The sequence below is a fragment of the Fukomys damarensis genome, unplaced genomic scaffold, assembly GCF_012274545.1.
Source record: "Fukomys damarensis isolate Sample0158 unplaced genomic scaffold, DMR_v1.0_HiC HiC_scaffold_25, whole genome shotgun sequence".
NCBI lineage: Eukaryota > Metazoa > Chordata > Mammalia > Rodentia > Bathyergidae > Fukomys > Fukomys damarensis.
The window spans coordinates 11,948,547-11,970,758 of NW_022900937.1; the positions used below are offsets into that span (position 1 = coordinate 11,948,547).

At 45.9% G+C, this 22,212-nt stretch overlaps 1 protein-coding gene across 3 annotated transcripts in view; it reads right to left on the bottom strand.

Annotated features, from left to right (window-relative positions):
• Myo1e (myosin IE) overlaps positions 1-22,212 on the bottom strand; it is a 196,498-nt gene that overhangs the window by 88,284 nt on the left and 86,002 nt on the right. For all 3 annotated transcript variants that reach the window (XM_019210159.2, XM_010641248.1, XM_010641247.1), the window contains 2 exons: positions 10,501-10,644; positions 2,353-2,442 (listed from right to left, as the gene is read on the bottom strand). In XM_019210159.2, the coding sequence (XP_019065704.1) occupies positions 2,353-2,442; positions 10,501-10,644 (234 nt within the window). The remainder of the gene's footprint in view (positions 1-2,352; positions 2,443-10,500; positions 10,645-22,212) is intronic.

Genomic DNA, 22,212 nt, shown 5'->3' on the forward strand with positions numbered 1-22,212 from the left:
ACCTGGCAACAGACTGAAGACAACTACAATCACCTGGGTCTGGCTTGGACCACAATTCCAAGTTCCTATGTAATCTTTTCTAAGATGCCAGTTGCAGATTCTGGGGTCTCAGAAGGAACTAAGTGAGTCTATCTATGGAGGAAAAAACTTAAAATTTTCCAAAAGAAGAGGGTAGCAGGTGTGGTTTTTTCAAGGGATGAACTGGTTTGGCCAGCTTGTGGCATCTTTATTAAACAGAAAATCCTACTGCATAAAGGCAGTGAGTGCCCTGGGTTTGTGACAGTGGCCTGAGATTGCTTATCTATGCATAGTTACAAAACCAAACTGTTCTCCACACCTAGTAAATTCACTCCCTCACCTTGATGTCAGCCCTGTTTTATTCAGTTTGTTGGAGTCCATTTTTGACACTCCCTCAAGGATTGCTAAAAAGAAAAACATTTCATATGGTTTCAATAGCTGGAAAAAGACAACTTCTTCAATTTAAGGTTAGTGCGCCTAAGAGTAGAAAGGACAGCAGGTACAGGGTGAGAAGACATCCAGATCCTGTCTTTCTCATCCCTAAAGCAGGGGCAGTGATACCCAGGCCACAGATCTCACAAGTAACCGAGAGGAGGGCAGGGAAAGGCACTTCAAAAAGCAAAGAAGTAACATGGGAAGGAAAGTGTGACTTCCTTCGTCTATCCTTGAGTCCCATTATGTGGCAGAAAAAGGCAGCTGGCTGAGAAATTGCTTCTTAGCACCAAGATATGAGCTCAGGGCGGGAGTCGCAGGGACCTGGAGGGGATTGAGAGGCCAGGAAGAGAGGCCATTCTAGGACTGGCCACCCGAGTAAGGTGTTCAACCTGCCTTCCGGGGGTGTGGGGGCCTGGCTAGGACCTCAGGACGGGGTCTAAAGTGGGCTTCTCCTAGCCCAGGCCGCTACAGCGGGATTACTTTGAATGCCTCTTTGAAAACAGCTCACTAGAGGATTTTGAAAAAACAAGAGGATGAAAAATGGAAAGAGATGCAGTGAGCCTTACAGGTAACAGAGGAAATGATTGTTAGAAAAGTTTGAAAACTGCTTCATCACAGCTGCGTCAGACTCTGCATGGTGCCCTGTACTTTTCAAATTTGCTTCCCACCCTCAGTCTCCCAGAGCTTCTGAGCTACAGACCTGTGAAATCAGGGAGTGGGGCATCTCCTCTGCCCGACTCTTCCCTCCCAAACCCCGTGTGCCATTAAGACCTGACTGCTCTGCACACCCCAGTACTTCTCCCGAGCCTCAAGTTTCCTCATTTGTGAGAGGGGGCAGACAGAGAGCAAGATACAGCCAGCAACCGGACTGCTTGTGCTGCAAACAAACACTGTAAATAACAGCACACAGGAGACAGTGATAAATACTAAAAGTACAACACTGCTATTTCTTAGCAATAAAAATAAATATATTTTCAGATTTTCTACAACTCTCTGTCGAGAATGACTGGGAAGATGAATGAGTTAACAGGGCCCTGGCAGCAACCCTTTCCAGAGGCCTGGAAGGACACTGCCGAGCCAGCTCCGCGCCTGCCACCCAGGTCCACCGACAGAGCCCAGAGCAGGGCCTGGTCGCTGACAGTGTCTCCCTTGTGCTGGGCTCCCAGAAAGGCAGCATTATCGAAGGTCTCTCGCCTGGCAGCTCCTCCAGCCCCAGCGCCCCACACCGACCATCTGGCAGCAGCGGGCGGGCTCCAGCTTGGGGGAGCTGCCTTCCACTCCAACTGTGAATGTGGGGGGCTCGCTCCTGTGTGCCTTCTGGGTCAGGATTAATGAGAGCGCCCTTCAGCTGCACAACAGAGCAGGAAGGGAAAGGAAAAGGGAGAAGCTGCAGGGATGAACCATAGTGTAAATAAGGATTAAGCTTCCATTTTTGTCCCACTGCTTGAGGGGCTCTAGAGCTGGATTTGAACAGGGAACAGGGTCACATTAACAAAGTGACGAAAGATTCGTTTTTCATTATCAAGTCGGAGCTACAGCTTACTACTCATTCCAAAAGATCTCATTCCATTGCACTATGGTGTCTGCTGTTTTATCCATTACTGCTTTTTATTCCTCAGAATGTTGGGGCACATGGAAACAGGAAGATCATCCCCAAACTGTGGGGACCCCTAAGTCTCATGTCACTAATTTTGTATATAAATAAGGCTTGATCGGATGCTTCTTTATCTACACTCTCAAGAAGAGCGCGCCATTAAAACCAAACAACGTCCTTTACTGGAGCTCCCCTCTTTAAATAATTCACAAGAAAATGCAAATGTATTGTCAGCTTCAAGAAAAACTGTTTATACACCCTAAGAGCCCTAAACGTAACGGTTATTTATAGGGTCTGTAACTTACCGCTCCTTGGTACATTTCAATTTCCTTTTCCCCAAAATACGGCATCTGCTTGAAAGGGTTGACTGAGATTAATACGGACCCTATATATGTCTGAATTTAAAGCCAGTTAAGGTCCACCATTAATCTTCACAGAGACACATTTTTCAAATTAAGTAACCAGATGTTAACAAGAATGCACAGTGACTGTCCAAATGAAAAGCTTGTGTATTTGTTTTCTAAATGAATACAAAGGGAGACAAAGGCAATTATCCAACTAGCTTGGGCTTTGTTCTTCTTCCTCAGGAAGAGCAATAAATTTCATTGCCAAGGTGCTACAAAAAGAAATCATTATTTTAAATTAATTAAGACATTTCCTTTCCAGACCAGTGACATGGAGAGCCCAGAAAAAAAACAAAACAGAACAGAAATGGCCAAGGATTGCAAAAAACAGCTATCCTTCCCCATCCCCCACACATATTTTTTCCTGGGAACTGTATCTCTTAAGTAGACCAAGGACATATTTATTTACGTATTGAATAAATAGAGCAGTGCCACATGCACTGAACAGTCTTGGTTTTCAGAAGCTTAAAGGAATTGAATGATACCAGCAAAACACTACTCAGAGGACAATTACAAACCCAAATAGGTCAGGTTTAGGGGAAGAAGAGGTTATCACTGCTTGGGAAAACCAGGAAGGCTTCTCAACACAGGGTTTATTTACGTTGGGCCTTAACAGTTGTACAAAACACATTTTTATGTGCCCAAATAAATGAAATTTTGTGACATAAAAATATTTCCTTAGGCACGATGCTACACACCTATAACCTCAGCTACTTGGGAGGCTGAGGCAGGAGGATGGTTAAGTTCAAGGTCAGCCTGGACTATATAGTAAAATCCGTCTCAAAAAAAATAAAAATACCCACTTCCTCTCCCAAAGGGGAAACAAAACCCAACTATGACAATGCCAATGAAAACAAACACACACATATTCAGAAGGGTTCCTTTGTTCATTTGGAATTTTTGAGATAGGGTCTTGGTTAAGGCTGGGCCAGGCTTGCACTCCTGGGCTCAAGGGATTCTCCAGCCTCAGCCTCCCAAGGGCTGGGACTATCATCTGGTGCCACTAGCTCAAGTTGTTCTTATAATCACTGAATGCAAAATATTTCAAAACTTTACAAATAAACAGTTAAATGCAAGTTACTGATCCATAAGCAGTTTTAAATAGTAAAATACATAAAACAGGGAGGTTTTCTTTCCCAAGAGGACATTACTATGCTAGGAACTGTGTGTCCAATAAAGCAGTCCAGGGTGCCTGGCTCCCCAAGCCCTGTCCTGCTCTGACCTTGGGCAGATCACGTGGCTAAGCCACGGCTGAGGGATGACAGAGATGAGACAGAACGCACCTCGCAGCCTCGCTGTGGAATGAAGCAGAACACTCAATAACACAATGCTCAGCGCAATGTCTGCACAGGCCAATGCTGTTTCCTTACTTCCCATTTTTAAGACACGGGTCTTGTCACATGCGAATACCTCTGAAATCATCACGTACATTTCAACTGTAGCTTTTTCATTTGGATGAAACACAGCATTGTTATTGTTGAACTTGGGTGAGTGTTGGATGGGTCACATAATTAAATATGTATTTACACGGCAAGGAAAAATGCTAGGTGATTTGATCGCTTTTTGATTCCTTCATCACTGACCAGAAAGATGCCCCAAGTTGAAGACCAATTGGTAGCAGAGAGGACGGGGTGGTCAAAGAACACTCCAGAGGTTCCCAGCTCTGGTCTGGGAGTGTCTACGGCATTAAGAGAAAATGTTGATGAGACAAAATCATAACTGTAAGAGACCAAAGAGTTATGGAAAAAGGGCCACAAGTCTGGATACTGGCAGGGGTATTTCCGGTTGCCAAAGTCAGACGAGATCAATGGTAGTTTGGTGACCTCCTTTCTTTGAGGTTCAACTTAACACAGATAGATGTACAACCATTCAGTGGTTAAGAAATGTCCCTGACACTGTACCCAAGACTCAAATGAATGCTGATAATAATAATCGAACCATACACGTTTACATGGCACGAATATACACAACTAATGACAATGCTATGACTATGGTTAACCCTATTTTACTATGAGGAAGCATAAAGAAATTCCAAAACTTGTTCAAAGGCACAAACTAGTTAATTACAGAACTATTTTTCAAACCCAAGCTCTTAAGCAAAAAGCAGCAACATCTTTCTACAACCAGCAGGTAACTGTCATTTGTGGAGTTGTCAGATGTAGCAAATAAAAGAACAGAATTCCTAGTTAAATCTGAGGGTCAAATAGACACTGATCTTTTTAAGTATGCCTCAAGTCATATTTGGGACACACTTTCCTAAGTTGTTATTTACCAGAAATTTGAATGTAGCTGGGCACCCCGTGATTTCTCTGTCAACTCTAAATTAGCCATGAAAGGATTTAATGATGCGGGGTCAAGGAAGGCTGAGTTAGATGGCCCTGCGGTCTCTTGTAACCCGGACTTTGCTTTCGTTGTACACTCAAAAGTCCTGACACGCTGGCACGCGCCCACAATCTCAGCCCACTGGGTGGCTAAGGCAGGAGGATTAGAAATCTGAGCTCAGCACAGGCAACTGTGTAAGGTCTTGCCCCAAAATAATGTACAAAACAAAGGGCTGGGGTTGTAGCTCAGTGAAAAGGCCCTGGGTTGAATCCCCAGGCCTAGGGAGAAAAAAAAATCTATCTTCTTAGCAGGCATGTTTTAGTAATCTTTCTACTTGGAGGGAATTTAATGAAGACAAATGGGTAAGATTTGTCTCTTGTTTAGATTCGCATGCTAAATGAATACATGGATTCTTAGTTACTCCAACCTAAGACATACAGCACTACGGACCCACCCTATTTTCAGAAGGGGAGGATGTCTATTCTTATGTGCATCCATCTAAGGTAAGACCCAACATGGGAAACACGATGTTCCCCTGGGGAAGAGCACTCCCTTCCCTCAGATGGAGAGGGAATGCTGTTACTACCACCTCGTGCTTCAGGAGCTGATCACTGCCCACAGCAGAGTAAAAGAACTGCCCAAGGATGTAAGCCAAAGCTACAATCTGCCCACCAATCCCTCCCAATCCAGCAAGCCTCTGACCACCCAAGAAACAGGAATTCCATGGAGCATGAGCTCCAGATGTAAACATCATTTTCCTGATGTAAGCACCATTTTCCTGTACTGTTCATAACCTGCTATGTAGAGATGTTTCGTGAATTCTTGACTTTTCACTAGATGATATAAATTCTCTTTGTTTTGTTTTACTTTTGTTTTTGATACCAGGGATCAAGCTTGGGTCCTTGCACTTGCAAGGCAGGCGGGAGCACCACTGAGCTAAACCCCTGGCCCTAGATGATATCAATTCTGGTAATGACCTGGTTAAGAAGACACTCACAGGGGGGTAGAACATCTCTTTCGGACTGTTCTAGGCTAATCCTGAATGAACCACTCAGGTCAGAATAGACAAATTGTAGCTGCTCCCCTAAATTTCCTAACAGTTCTCAAAGGCACTACTATTTAAGAGAACTGGCGAAAAAGTTCAGTTTGGAATAGGCAGTTAGGCCTAATTCCATGTTAAGTAGCTAAAAACTTAACTAAATCAAAAGAACTGAGATAAGGAAATTTTAGATGCAGATAAAACATACTGTAGTTATTTCAGGTGAGAATTTGGCCTCGTTGTGCATTGAAATAGCTTCTGTCTTTTCTAGTGGAATGCATTTGGGGAGACCTCAGCTATTTGCTGGTGGTAGCCGGGTAGGAACTCCGGATGCCCCTGTGAGGCTCCCTCCTACTCCTCCTGCATAATTCAGGTAGAGATCATTGTCACCACCCACACAGCTGCCAGCAGTTAATTTTCAAAATGCATGGAGATACAAAGCTATGATATAAAAACACAGGGGGGAAAAAAGCCATCTTATTTAACAGAGCATGGAGAGACACGGGGAGCCAGCAGGTCTTTAACGGACTGGTCCTCGAACGCTAGTCCAAGGGTGTACGATATTTCATAGACCTGGGGCAAGAATGATAAAAAGAGAATAGGCACTGAATTTTTCATAAGGCTCAGATCATTCCACATAGAGACTGCTCTTTATTTTTATTTTTGTTTTTTTTGGTACTGGGGATCGAACTTGGGATCTTGCACTTGCAAGGCAGGCGCCAGAACCACTGAGCTAAATCCCCAGCCCTGGTCTTTATTTTTACATCATTTCCTTCTTATATTTTTACAGTTACAACAGCCTTTCTTTTATAGATTATGTTGGTATGACCACTTTTGTATGTTTTTAATGGTCTTATTAGGCAAAACATAGAACATTTGCATAGTGGGTGAATTCTGCCAAGTTACCACCATACTGAGCCACTTCCCCTGGCTCTGTCATGGAGACGGTGCAGAGGGCGACAGGCCCCTGACACACGTGTGGGGAGGGGATGAGACCTGAGATCAATGTCCCCAGTGATGCCATGTGGGGAGGGGGCTGCCGAAGGCCAAGCCTCCCTCAGAATAACGATATACACAGCCCTGAGCTACTGCCAGCCTGGCACGAAAGTCTGGACCCCTAATTCAAGGATTCAAAATGCCAAACACATTTGAGTGTGGTCTTTGAGGAGAAGCAAGCTTGAAGAAAGCAGGACCAGATGAGCACAGAGAGAGAGATGGATAGGAACTATGTCCATCAGCCAAGTGGCTAGGAATGAAGCCTTGTCTTTGGGTAAATAGCTCAAAAATCCAGGGCCTTACTGGTAAACAATGTCAGCATTTTCAGGGCAGATTTTCTTCAAGTAGGACAACAAACTGTACATTCAGTCTGACTGTATTAACAATGGATCATTCCAAATGCTGAACTTCAATATAAGACAATGCACTGGTATTAAGTGTAGAAGAGGTAAATCGATTTTATAACAACTGAAACCATTTTATAGCAACGTCTTTTTTTGCCAAAACTAAGCACAGGCAAGGGGAAAAATCTTATCTCTAATAATGCAAGGTTATTATTCCATTGACATCAAAGTGGTGATTAGCAGAAGAGGAGATTTCCAGCCAGACCCCCAATATTATTTCATTAACACCCTTCACAGTGCATCCTCAAAGCCAACAGCTACTCTGTGCTACAGATAGAAATCACATTTATGCAGCCTTCCCATACAGTGAGTGGGTAGAGATTTCTAAAACATCAAGTCATCAGTGGCCGAGTAACTCATTTCCTTGGCAGAACACATGATTAGTCAGTTATTGATTCAAAGTCATTAATTCAAAGGCATCCCTCGGCCCCCTCGTGTGAGTCATCGAAAAATCCTGTTGTCTGAATTTACAAAGCAAGTCCTTCAAGTCAACAAAGTTTCCACGAGCACTTACTAGGCTGCACCATGCCAAGATCTGGGCAGGAAATGCGCGGCGCAGGATGATGCCATTTTTGGTAAGGCTGGCAGGAGCAGGGAGGACGCATGTGTGTCTGTAGGTGGTACAGCAAAGGCGACAGTCTCAGAGGTGGACAGGGATGGACCCCAGGTGCTGGGGTCCTGGGTAACTTCAGCGTTCGGCTCTTTGCCTGGCTGGGTTTCACATGCACACGTCACTTAAATGAACCTGTACTGGTTTAAAGAGTTCCCACAGCGTGTTCTCTATAAACGAAACACAGCCCCTGTCCCCAAAAAGCTTCCAGTCTCTTAGGGGAAGCAGTGTCAGAGGAGCAGAGTGAGGCCTGTCTGAGTCGTAGACAGACTGACTGCCGACCACTGCTCACTTCATTTTGTCTTCTCTTGGCCAATTTATCAAACACAATCTTTTTGCGTCAACAGTGTACTTAGTTGAACTACATTCCAAGGCTTTTCTGGCCCTATTAGTCCTCCATTTACTACAGTTCCGGTGGTAAAATGTATTTTGAATTTACAATAGGCAGCTTTACAATTAAATTTTTGGAAGAAAACTCAGAAATAGTGATTAGAACTTACTGGCCAAACAAAAACATGTACTTGCTGGACTCATCAAAATGACCACCTCACATGGGAGATTTTGTCATCACTCCCATTTTGCAGACCAGGAAAGCAGGGCATACAGATTGCAAGACGTCTGAAGGTCACAAAGTTCTCACAGGGCAGCCCAGACCGCCGCCTCCCCACCCAGCTCTCCCTCATCCCGTCTCCAGTTTCCAGGCACCACGAGTCTTTGGACAACAATGTGACTGACAAGTTTTGATGTAGACATATCCAAAGTAAGCATATTTTCAATTTTTTCTTTTTGTTTCTCCGATGTTGGGGATTTAACCCAGGGCCTTATGCACATTAGGCAAGCGCCCTACCACTGTGCTGTACCTCTAGCCCAGGATATTTCAATTTTTGAACAAATAAAATAACAATTCCAAGTAAGCACAACTGTCCCAATACAGTTAAAGGAAGCTGAGCAGGTATCGACTGCAAGGTCAGTAAACTTTTATTGGAAAAGGACCAGGAAGTATTTTATTTTCATATGGTGCTGGGGATTGAACACCGGGCCTTATGTGTGCTAGGTAAGTGCTCTACCAAGGAGCTACACTCCCAGCCCAGAAAATGACCGTTTTGGATTTCACAGGTCAGAGGTATATTTCAGCTTCTCAGCTCTGTGCCTGTGGCAGGAAAACAGCCACAGACAACCCATCAATGGACAAGCACCACCGGGCTAGAACAAAACTTCAGTTACAAAAGAGTGCGTGGGCAGGATGTGTCTGCGAGCTGTGGGTTGACACCTATGATCAACAAGATACAATGCTAAATTTATAATGATGTGATGTATGCTTAAAAATTGTTGAGTCAGTTTTAAATGTCTGTACCACATACACAAAAATAAATATCGAGAAGGCATGTTAATGAGCCTAATTTAATCATTTTGTGTGTGTGTGTGTGTGAGTGTGTGTGTATGTATACATATGGAAATATCTCATACCCCATGGGTACATAAATTATTTGTCAATTTAAAATAAAAGAAAAATTTGAAACGATGCTAATATAGTTAACAAACCCAAATATTTAGGACTCGGGATTTGTTTAAATTTTAACTGTATCGCTTTTCGGAAAAGCCCTTTACGGTAAATAAGAAGCAGCACAATATCAGAAAGAATGGTCTGAGCGCTTTGGAATAATGCTGTTAACAGGAGCACTCAGGATGTATCCGATGAGCGGAAACCGCAGCACTCAGCAGCCGGCTTCTAAGGCAGCCTGCAAGAGTCCTGTTGCTGAGTTTCAGGTGCTTTTAACTAATAGACAAAGAGTGCTGTGAGTAATGAAAAGAAGCTGTGTCGTGCAGGCCTCCTCCCCACGCCTTCTGAGTTAACATCTATAACGCATGGAAGTCAGTAAGTAGCCCTTCCCTAGGTCATCCTCGACCTCAGACCCTCCCAAGTCACCACCTTGACACTAAACCTTCACGAGTAACAGCAGATCAACTTTCTGTTACAGATGTTACGCAGATCTTAACACGATAATTCCACTACTAGCTCTTCCCATGGTTGCACCAAACAAAACTCCCGAATCCTGTAGGGACTTAAGCAAACATCACAGTTCTCTGTTTATAACGAAGCCAACACATTTGAATCAAATTTCCATTCTGCATTTTTTAAAGGCTCATAAAGAAATAGCATCTGGCAAGCTAAAATTGAAACATAAAGAACAGCTCAGGAATGTCAGGCATTTTCAATAGTTCGCTTCTTGTGTTTCCTTTGGTAAACATTAAGATGCAGGAAAACTAGCAAAATTGCTTTTCTTTTTTTCTTTTTTTTTTTTCATGAGGCGATCTTTTTTTTTTAAAACCTTTTAAGCCTGCACTGAAATGTGCAATTAGGAAGGCTGATCCAGAGAAGTCTGCAAAGCCGGGTTGCCCTGAGAGTTTAGACCCCACAGGTGGGGCGGCAGCATATCTAAGGGACGGTACTGCAGAGCGAGGTACTGGCGGTGTCCCGGCCTCACGAAAGGCCACGGAAATGAGTTAGCATCACGCTTTCCTTTACACAGCCCGAACCAAGAGACAGAAAAGCGCAGAACCCCACTCCCAGTCATGTCAATCTGGACGCTCACATGGCTCTGAAACTAAGCATAAAGCCACGCTTCGCCGTGGAAGCTCGGGTCACGGAAGTGTCCCGTGGCACCAGAAAAGGATACGAAGATGTAGTCGTCCAGGTACCTCTTCTTCAGGTTCTCCACGATGGAGCTCTCCGTGATCTTGGACAGCAGCACCATGTCGTCCACGCCACTGTGCTTGACATTGTGACTCTGCCAATGATAGCGGAAGGCACCTTTGCTCCCCTGCGGATGAAACCACACAAACTATTAGGACACATCCTATCCTCCTGCAGGGAAAAAACCAAACAGCAACAAAGACTCTTTTGTTTCCCAAATATCCCCCAAGTCAAATGCAGCAGACCCAGATTTAAGTTCCAGCTTTGCCAACTACAGACAAGTGGGGAAAATGACCCAAGCTCACAGTGCTGCTAAAATTTCTCTTTCCTCCTTTGTAAAAGGAGGGGACTAAGACTGCTTCAGAGTCACGGTGAGGATCACATAAAATATCATGCACGTGTAAAGTGCCCAATGGAGGAGGAACACGGGCGGAAACACAATAGACGGCCTCTGATAGCTCCTAAAATCTTGTTCCTTTGACCTCACCAGGGAAAATAAGCAAAGAAATGAAAACTTTCAAGACTTGTTTTGCAAATTAGGAGAGAACATGTATCTGGCAGTGGCCCGGTCACACTGACATCATTTCTCATCTGGAGTATTTTCCATTCATAGATTTGCTGTCAAGGTAACGCTGGCCTTCCACATCCGAAAGATGCGCTGCTTTGTGATGACGGGTGGGTGGGAGGCCTCACCTGGCCCCCGGGCTTGCTTGGGCAGGAGGCCTTGGCCCTGGGCTGCTCTGGGACTCAGCTCAACCTGGTGGTCCCTGCACACAGTGGGCTGCTGGGTTTCCCTCTGCTACACAGCACTTCCGCAGTGGGATCCGCGTGTGTCCTGGGGCTGCACTGGGCACCGAAGGACACCGGATCACGAGTGTTAGTGCTCACGTGTCAGCACCAAGCATATGGAAACACACAAAGCGCCTTTCAGGCTGGGGGAGGCTCAATGACTTGCTGCAGAAGGAACCGTGTCAAGTAGATCTTCAGTACTGAATATGCCAGGGAGACCAGAGAATGAGGCTTTTTTTTTTTGGTGGTACCAGGGATCAAACTCAGACCTTGCACTTACAAGGCAGGCACGGTGCCACCAACAGGACATTCTTTACAACCTGTACTCACTGGGGCAGCAAAGCAAACACTAGTGTGTACGTGATTCCAGGAAACAGGTGACCAGACACTGGAACATGGTCACGTGTGTTCAAACCCTCCTCATGCTCCTGGAAGCACCATTAACCGACCCCAGTGACAGAGGCCCTGCGCCTCCCTGGGGTTCACTGCCAAGGGGGTTCGGACAAAAGAGGCAACTTTCGCAGAAGGGCAGCTAGAAAGGCCAACTGCTCAGACACCGAAACCAACATGAAGGGGCTAGGGAGCGGAAAGAAATAAGGTACAAGTCACATGACATCTTATTTTTTTATTGAATTGTTTAGTTTTTTGATAAGTACAAAAAAAATTTTTTTTTTTTTTTTGAGACCAGGTAGCCCAGGCTGGGCAATCCTCCTGCCTCAGCCTGCTGAGAGCTGTGATTACAAGTGTGCACCACCACTCCCAGCATGCTAAGGAGAAATTCTAACAGGCTCTGGAGAAAGTAATCTTAAAAATCAGTCAAGAAGGGGCTGCCACAGGAGAAGTGAACCAGGCCCGGGCTTGTACCGTGGAAGGTTCTGGAAGGCTTGCTGCCTTGCTGTCTAACAGAGGAAAACTGCCTGCTTTCTCAGAACCACACACAGCATCAATTCTATAAAATACCTCAGCCTCCTTCTTCCTCTTGTGGCAAAGCAGAGGAGAGGAAAAGGCCTGGCCACTGTGTGACTTCACCGAGTTCCACCGAAGGCCCACAGCCCACTCATGTCACACAGTCTTGACGACCCCTCCCCCTACCTCCTTCCCCTGCTCCCCAGACACCTGCACAAGTTACTGTGCACGGAAAATGAAGGCCCCACAGTAACCAACCTGTGGGGATGCTGGATTTTAATCTCTGTAGATGCCCACTTACTCAAAAAAAGGCCCAGCGTATTTTTTTTTCTCTTTGGAAAATATAAGCCCGGTGAACTAAAACAGAAGCTATGAATAAATGGCTACCTAACTAAGGACAAGAAACAAGATGCAATCTCAGCTACTCAGAAGGCTGAGGCAAGGCAAATGGCAAGTTTGATCTAGCCCAGCCTGGACCACTTAGCAAGATCCCATCTCAAAATAAAAAATAAAAAGGGCTGGAGATGTAGCTGAGTGGTATAGTACCCTTGGGTTCAATCTCTAATAATGAAAAATAAATACATACATAAAAGGAGAAAGACGAGGAAGAGGAGGCGGGGGGTGGGGGACAGAAGCAACAGTTGTGTGTTGGCTGGTACATCCAGATCAGCTGCCTTTCCTTCATCCCTCTCGGTAGTGACAGGGTCCCATCAGCCGTCTCAGAGGCTGTGTCACCCTCAGGGCAATCATTTCCCAATGGACCAGAGCGCCCTATGTATCCACGCAGTGTCACGATCCCAAGTGTCACTGGACACTGAAGATCCCACCCAGATCTGGGGTCTTTTTTCACGCATTTTCCAGACTTCTCCACAACACAGTAAAGAACCAACAGGTTCTGAGGGGCTGATGCCTATGGGCCTGACTTTGGTGACTGACCTACAATCCCTGTGCCTTATGGAGGCATGAGAGTGATCCACTCAGTACGAATCATGCTTCCCATGTGGACCTGTCCCTCACTCCTACTCAGCCTGTGATCAAGAGGGTAACAGCTCATAGTCTGTGTGTACGGTGCTGCCAAGCTAAGATGTTCTAGGTGAGGTGTATTAAATGCACCTCCAAGTCAGTTTTTGCAACGCCCGGTATGTTGGGACACAATCCCACTGCAAGTCAAGGAGCATCATGCGAAGCAATGAGTTATTTGATCTGTGGAGGATGCCCCGCCTACTATTCCAAATGGCTAAATGGGCTGGCATTTCCATGCTACACTGGAGGAAACTGAGACCTCCCAACTACCTTCTTTCCCCAAAATGAGCTGGAAAATAATCAGCCTTACAAACTAAAGCTCAACAAGGCCAGCCCCAATCAGCCTCCCCTTTCCTTGTATGTGTTTTTCTCTCTCACTGCCTCCTTTCCCTTCTCTCCCCCATCCCAGGCAATCAGAGCCACATATGTGAACTTAGCCATTCCCAATGCTTTTGTAGAATCTCCATTTTTCCAGTGAGAAAACTGCAAAGTCCCCAAGCTCTTCCAATGATAACTTCTGTCCTCACTCTCCCTATCTTGTTCCCGCTTCCACTCCTCCAACCCCCACAAAAACCACTTCTCAAATGAGATGGGACAGGGAGGGCAGGGACCAGGCCAGAGCCAAGCCTTGAGGACTGAGCTGGGAAGTTCTAGAAGGCTGACAAAATGACTAAGGAAGCACTGGAAACCAGACAGGAACACACCAGCTCTTGTCCCAGCCCCACAACTTGAAGATGCCCCACAGTGAAGCATAAACCTGCTTCCTACAGTTTAATAACAGCCTGACTTCTGTGGGGGGCTTCCTCATTCACAGCCACTGAGTCAGGGAGTGAGTGGGCAACATGGGAAATAGCCAGAGCTCAGGAACCCTAAATGGTCACCACTCCCAAGCCTCAAAGACCAGTGCCTCCAGCCCTCAGCCCTGGAAATCGTTCTGGGACTCACACTACTGCCTTATAAATGTGAGAATGAGTGTGATGGTTCTGGGAAAATAAACTTGGCTGTGGCTTCCCTGGGTTTCTCCCTTCCACTACTAGGTGAGGACCAGAGGCAGGGGACTCACACATAGGATGTAAACTTCCACGTAGTGGCATCTGGCCTACTGCCTGGTAAGAGCCACCGCTGGCTTCTTTTTCTGGTAACTCCCTTTTCCTTCTCCCACCAAAAATGGCAACAATTTTAAACAAGTAGTGTGCTCAGCAAGGTATTATTGCACTCTACTGCAGCCATGCAGGAGGGAGGCCGCAGCTCCAACCCAGCCAAGAAATGAAAACAGTTAAGACCACTAAGGCAAAATACTGAATCGCAGCCTTGCCAACCATTACAAATCACGAGGGAGAAATTTCCCATTAGATCAGGGATTCTGAGTACAGACGTTCTAGGATCTACATTAAGTTTCTGGTGACAAGTCAGTTTACTAAAAAGTAATTAGCTGGCCATGGTGGTATACACCTATAATTCTCAGCTTCTTTAGGAAGCTGAGCCAGGAGAATCCAAAGTTGGAGGCCAGCCTGAACTATATAGAGTGTGATCTTGTCTCACAAAAGAAAAAGGGCTGGGGGTATAAGTCAGTGTCTAGAGCACCTGCCTGGCACAAGCAAGGTCCTGAGTTCAATCCCAGTACCATGGTGCAGGGGGTAGGGGAGCAATGATTCATATGCGAGATCTAGAAAGTAGAGGATGCTCTCATCCACATAATGATTCTGCTTGTTACCCTTTGGAGTTGGCACCAAGACACGGGAGTCCCTAGAGCCTGCCTCGGGGCGGGAACCTCACCTGGCTGATTCTGACCAGCTTAAAGGTGGAGCCTTTGAAACTGGAGTGTGTTTACCAAGGCGGGGACCTGGAGGAGCAAGGGTGAGTCAGCGCACATAGGTGGCATTCTTTTCTCCTGAAAATCTTCCTGCCCAGGAGAGCAGCCTGGCAAAGCCCTTGCCTGTCACAGCGGGGAGGGAAGAGGGAGGAAAGCCCTCAACAAACATGGTCACTGTTTGATTCACTGAGGGCAGAGGTGGTTCTAATACACCCGGTCACTGCAGCTTTGACGCTGCCCTTGATATGCCCAAAGAGGGAGGCTATGAAATGCAAGGATATAACAGCTCCAGTGTTGCGAGGGGCCAGTGAGCACCTGGGTGACCACAAACACATATTACTTACTAGGCAGTATTTTTAGGAAGCCATTTGCAAACAGGTTTCAAAGTTTTAAATACATGGATCAGCATACAAGCACAGTTAACTAAGTAAAAATAAAATCCATATCCCATGTTACCTGGCAAATGCATTTATCTCAAGATGTACCTGGAGAAGCTTGGCAAGCTGCACATACAAGATGGCCCACTGTGATCTGGGAAACGGGAAACACTGCTGGGGACGGGTTAGAATATGAGAAGTACAAACGAGCCTCTTGCAGTCATGAGGGAGATTTGCATGTGCTCACCGGGAAGCAAGATCCGCTGTTTCAGGAAGAAAGCAATCAATCCATGGACTAAATACAGAACTGCATAGTTAAGCAGTTATTTAAAAGGGATGAGTGTTAGTCAACTTTTTGTCATTGTGACAAAATGCCCAAGAAAAACTAAAGGAGGAAACATTTTTCTTGGCTTAAGAGTTCAGAAGTTTCAGTCCATGGTTGGTTGTTGGGTTGGGCCTCACCCGCCTTAAAGAGTAACCAGCAAGCAAGGGAATAATGATGGCAGGTAAGGCAAGGACAGGCTGATTGGGGCTGGCATTTTTCATCTCTAGTTTTCAAGGTTGATTACACTCTGGCTAGGTCTTATTTTGGAGGAAACATGGCAGGTCCTACCTAAGTTTCTATACCCTACAACAACCTATCAAATTACGAATCATCAATGGATTAATCCATTAAATCAGAGCCCTTGTGTCCCAGTCACTTCCAATGGCCCCGCCTTTGAATGATGCTACGTTAGGAAGAACCGTTCAATGCAGGAGCCTTGGAGGACATCTCAGGTTCAAACCACAATAGTATGTGTGCTACAGGTATTTTGTTGAAAGCATACAAGGACCTTTGGGGAGAAGACATGGGGTTTTAGTTGAATGGTGATTTACTGGTACATTCCACTTTATATTTTTCTGTACAATTTATTTTTAAATCATATGTACAGGTTAGAGATTGCATATTCCTTATTTTAACTGACTGGAATTGGAAGTGTTTTGGAGTTTGGGCTTTTTCTAGTTTGAGGATAGTTGCAGATATGTAAGATATCCTGGCGATGGGACTCAAGTCTAAAGATAAAAAGTTTATATTTCTGTGCACACCACCTAAGGGTAATTTTAAACATTATTTTTCGTGTGTGTGTTTTGATTATGACCTGAATGATGTGAGGGGTGGAATTTTCCATTTGCAGAATCATTTCGGTGCTCAATTTGGGGTTTTGAAGCATTTTCGATTTTCAGATTATGAATGCTCAACCTATAGAAGTATTTTTTAAAAAATGAAACAATGAGAACAATGTCAACAGAAGCGAGTACGTCCTAGGTTTGTGTTAGGTGCTGACCAGGCCCTCTAAGCCAAAAGCCAAGACCCCGCTTTTTAAGACTCAGTTCTGTGCTGCTTCTAGATTTGCAATGCAGTTGGAAGAGGCTGTCTGGACCCCAAGACAGTGTCACTCTGGGGGCATTCAGCAGGCTGGTGAGCACACAGAACAGCAGTTGTAATTTCCAGAAAACTTGGGCCCAGAATGCCCCCAGCGCACCTCCTGGGAGCAGATAAGCCCTGTCTTTTTGTGGAAAACGGGCAATGGAGATGCCTTGGCCTGCAGCCGGGCTCGCATGCTTTGGCTGAAGCTTTTCTGTCCTCTGAGTCTCAGGAAAAGAACAGACCTTTGCATTAGACCCTGACCTTTAAACCGGCATTCTGGAGTTTCTACCTTTTGTCTTTCTCCTACTTGAGCAAAATGAAACACTTGTGTTAGAATAGAAAAGAAGACCGATCACAAATATTTGTCTACTATGTATAAGGCGCTGTGACCCTGCATTGGCTTGCAGTACATTTCAACCTTATGGAATTTATTTTGTTGTTTTGTTTGGTTTTTGGTACCGGGGATTGAACTCTGGACCCTGCACTTGCAAAGCAGGTGGAGGCACCAATGAGCTAAATCCCCGGCCCACAACCTTATGTAATTTAAACACCCTCGATATTTTGGTGAGGTAAAGATATATCTTTGAATCAAGCAGGCGTGGGCTAGACTGCTGTGGCCAGAGAATGTGGAAGGGTGATTCGGACAGGGGAGGCAGGTGAGTCAGTAGCTAACAAACCACCTGTGACCCCAAGTGTATGTTGATGTACTACACAGCCTCATGTGGTCCTCACAATACCTGCAAGACACAAGCACCACGATCCCCATCACTGAGGGTTCGGGGGAGACATATAGCATGGGGAGGGGGTGGCTCGATGAATATGCAATATGTGCTTGCTGCTTGCATCAGACCTTACAGCACGCTCAGCATGGGGCAGCATTTTCACATCTGGGGTCTATTTCATCCCTGAGACTGGACACTAGGATTTCTGACTTCCTTTTCTTTGCTCTTTCTGCTGTACGACAGCTCACTTCCAGCACCACCCTCAAAGCCAGGAGTCCAGTGGTCTCTCAGTGGGGACTAGAGTTGGCCCTATGGCACAAGTGGTCCCTGACCAGGGCCAATACCACGATCAGGCCCACCTCGATGCTTCTGAGCATAGAGAGGGTGTCGGAAATGTGGGGCTGACTTAGGCTGAATGGTACGGTGACTGAGGAGCTCAGAAAGCTACAGATAGCTCTCACGGGGCAGCCTGCCTGACCACAGGGCGGTCACACCAACCGTGCACCTCAAGCCGGTGGGACCCTGCCCAGGACAGGCACTTAACATGCAGGGCCCTGCAGGCTACTGACAGAAAACCTCATCAAGGGCCAGGGCTGATTTTACTTAATGATCCGATTCGTGTGGAAGATGACACCAGGCCAGGGACACTGGTACCTGAGTAGGGGAGGGTAAAAAAGGTTTATAAAAAAAACAAGTGGTAAGGGACACCCATTTCATTTCACTGGGAGACTATGGCAGTATTTATATACAGTATCTCCACAGGTTAAAATGCTGTCGGTACTTATCTCGAGGTATCTCCACGTTCTGTGTAATTTTATTGTTCTAAAAAGCATACATCTATAAAACATACATATAGAGCTGTTTTCCTTTTTTTTGTTGTTTTTTGGGGGGGGTTTTTGGCGACGGGGATTTGAACCCAGGACCCTACACTAAATCCCCAGCATGGTTTTCCTTTTGAAAAAAACAGATCAAATAAGATAGAGGTTGTAAAAGTGTTCTGCAAAGTAAAATTAAAATGCTATCAATATGATGGTTTTCCATCTTTTTGTTATTCTGTTGTTTGTTCTAGCTTACAGCTATAAAGGCGGACTTGTCCTTAGATAACACTGGGCCCCTGTAGGAAAAGAAACAGCCTTTCTTTTACTTTCTCTGCCTGAAATGTCAACTGTAAAAGGGTCATTTCCTCTATCAATGAACAGTTTAAGCCTAATATTGTAAACGAGCAGTTAACATGTTCTATCAATTCTACGTTATTTCCCTCACATTCTAACACTCCAAAATTAGGATTAGTCTAAATCAATAGTGTGTCAAGGCATAACTGATGCTTTTTTACTTTGTTTTTTGAGGCAGTTAATAAAATACAGATGTCCCTCTTACAACCAGTCGCACTTTAGGTGGGATAGATTATGGCCTGAAAGGCGAGAGAGCAGAACTGTTATTAAGTCTTTTACAGATACTAAGTCATTTTAATCCCATCCTAGATTTAAAAATATAAAGATCTTGATTATTCTGGAAGCTCTGTACCGAACACCTCAGTCTCACCTCAGGAACGTTTTATAGCTACCACCCTTCCTCCCTCATTACCTCGCTACGGAATGATATATCCCCGCACCAGACCACAACCTGCTGAGCCTTGTATCTCGGTCATTTCCTCTTCGTCTGTTAAGGCCCATTCAGGTTTCCGTCTCCTTATTGTCACCCTGTGAAGCAGAAAGGTGCCCAGACCCACGCAGCATGCCCACGGGAGGTTACACACGTTCTGGCTCTTAGCACAATTTTTCTGCCGTAGGATACACTCCAGTGTCTACTTTTCAACTCTTTGAACAGTTTCTGTATATCCACATTCTACCAGTCCTATACTTCAAATGTATCCTCTTTAACTCGCCTTAATCCTAAATGATAATCACCATACAATGATTAGTTTGATGCGCTTCTTTTACTTCTTCAATACATAAAACCAAAATAACAAACATTTTAAAACACACAGCGTGGAGCTGGGTGCTCTGAGGGCTGCCTGCAGTTCTCTGTGGATCCCATTCCGGCCAATTTCAAAAAGCCACAGGGGAACTCAATGTCATCCAGTCTTCTTCTCAGAAGTCTCTGCTGTGGAGCTCTCACACGGCAAGACCAGATTTCCCCTCCAGCCAGAGCCTGGGATCTTGATGTCACATGTAGAAACCACCTTGTATTCATGCTTGGACTCTCCCACAATTTCTGTCAGGAGGCCCAAGACCCCTGCTCTGTTCTCTGACTTCAGACAACTGCCCCAGCCACGAATGGGCACCCCTGGGGCCCTCTAAGGCCAAAGGCTTGTCCTGAGGCTGAGGGGGACGTCTGTTCTTGGGTACCCACTACTTCCTTCCTCTCCGGAAGTGCTGCTGAAGTGTCACCAGCACTGTCTATCCTCCCAAAGCCCCTTTTTAGCTCCTCCTTTATTTGGACAGGTCCCAATCCCTCCCCCACACAGTCTGAGTGTCCCTGGCTCCCATAATTCCTCTGGGCAGCCCTGCAGGCACCTGTCCTCAAGGCCAAGCATACGGCTCTGGTGACCACTTCTCTGGCCGCGGCCACTGATGACTCAGGTGGAAGGGCAGCCAGGAAACAGAGGCTCCCTGTGCAAGCCTGGCCTTGAGCCCTCAAGGCTGCCTGCCCCTAGGATGGCTGGCCTTGCTTCCGTGGCCTGCTGCCTCTACCTCTAGCGCTGCTTTCCCGCAACTCCTCGGCTCCTACGGCTTCCGCCTTCCAGCCGCAGCACATGCCGGGGTTGGTTTGTATGCTCTGGGGTTTGTGTATGGAAGGTGTAGTCTTCTGTAACTGAGTCACACTGCCCCCTACTTGGAAGACTGTTCCATGAACTCCTCCCTGTCCTACCCCAACCCTATGCCTAGTCAAACTCAGCCTACTCAGCTCGGCACCAGCTTCTCTGGGAAGCCCCTCTCCTCCTCGTCTTCTGGGGACCTGGCTCCCACTCACCTTCCTACCCCAAACCCAGTGTGGTGACTGACCATGCATTCAGGACCCCGCACACTATTTTTTGAACGAATGAAATAAGAAACTGCCATTATTACACACCAGGTACTATTCTTAATATTTTTCATAGGATAACTTACGAAAGTCTCACCACCTTATCCATCAGGAGGCTGAAGACCAGAGAGCTGAAGTAACTTGCTCAGCTCTGATAAGTCAGGCTTAAACCTGTGCACTTACTTAAGCCCTGTACTTGCTGCCTCTTGTAACAAGTAAGTGGCCACTAGAAAAAGTGGTAATTCTAAAGTTCACAGTAACTGCCTTTTGCGTGTTCATTACGTGCCATGTATTGAATTCCTTCATCCGCCCAGTAACACCAGGAAGTCCTTCCGCTATTGTTTTCATACAGAGAGAAGTTATCATGCAGCACAGAGAGTATGAGGCACAAAGCCCACAGCATGGGGCCCACGGATCTCCCTAGCTCTGCACAGAGCTCCGTCCACGGAGCTGGCCTTCAGGGGCTTCTGTTCCCACGGGGTGGTGCCAGGGGCACGGTGGCTACTGCTTAGCTGGGTGAGTTAACTTCAGGCTGCTTCGGCCCTTTTCAGAATGGCTCTGCCGTGTGACTTTCACTGTGGCAGGGATGGGTGCCATGGAGGGACACGCAGGGACCCTGAGTCTGCTCCAAGGAAGATGGAGGCTTCTCAGCTTCCTGATTTGCCTCCAGCCCAGGAGGACCAAGGGAAACAATGTTGCCCCTGAAGACAATTCTTCTCCTAACTCTGCCTGGCCAAGGGCATGAGACTAACCTGGACCACATTCCTAGGGATGGGAGCACATTTCAAGCTACAAAATAATACGGATCAAATGTGTAAAGTCCTACATATGATAAATATTAATTTCACTTTGATCTATCTTTTCTTTTTGGTACCAGGGATTGAGCTGGGAACCTTGTGCTTGCACAGCAGCAGACAGCAGCACCACTGAGCTAATCCCCGGCCCAACCTGTTTATCTTTTAATTAAACTAAGATTCACACCAATGTCAGTCTCTGGCTTCCAGCTAGTTGCTCAGATACGTCCCACACTTAATGACCCTGTAAGAGAAGTCCCCACTACTCCTGATTTCAAGTGCAAAGGCCTTAGACGGCTGAACGCAGTCCAGCAGTGTATTCCCCCCGGCTCCTCTAGCAGTGGATTAGAATCCAGACTTAGGATCAAGCTCTACCTCTCACATGCCTTGGGCAAGGCCAGTGTCAGAGAATTTTATTTATTACAATTAAGGTAATTCATTAAATGTATACCACAGTGTGACATGATTTGTACCTCCACCGACAGAACTGTCATTAACAACAGTCACTAATCAAAAAAAAAATTTTTTTTCTTTTTTGGTGTTTTCAGGCAGGGTCTTGCTAGGTAGTTCTGGCTGGCCTTGATCTCACTGAGTAGCCCATGTTAGACTCAAACTTGAGGCAAAACTCCTGCCTCAGCCTCCCGAGTGCTGGGATTACAGGCCTGTGCCACCACGCCCACCTCAGAATCTTATCAGACTGTATGTCTTAGTTTTTTATTTGGAAAGTGTAGTGACTGAAAGGATGGGAGCTACTTGGTACATTTCTTTAATTGAATTAAGAAGCCAAAGTAAGCAGGCAGATGGACTAGCTAGAAATACCAGCCCCGGGGGCCTCCGGT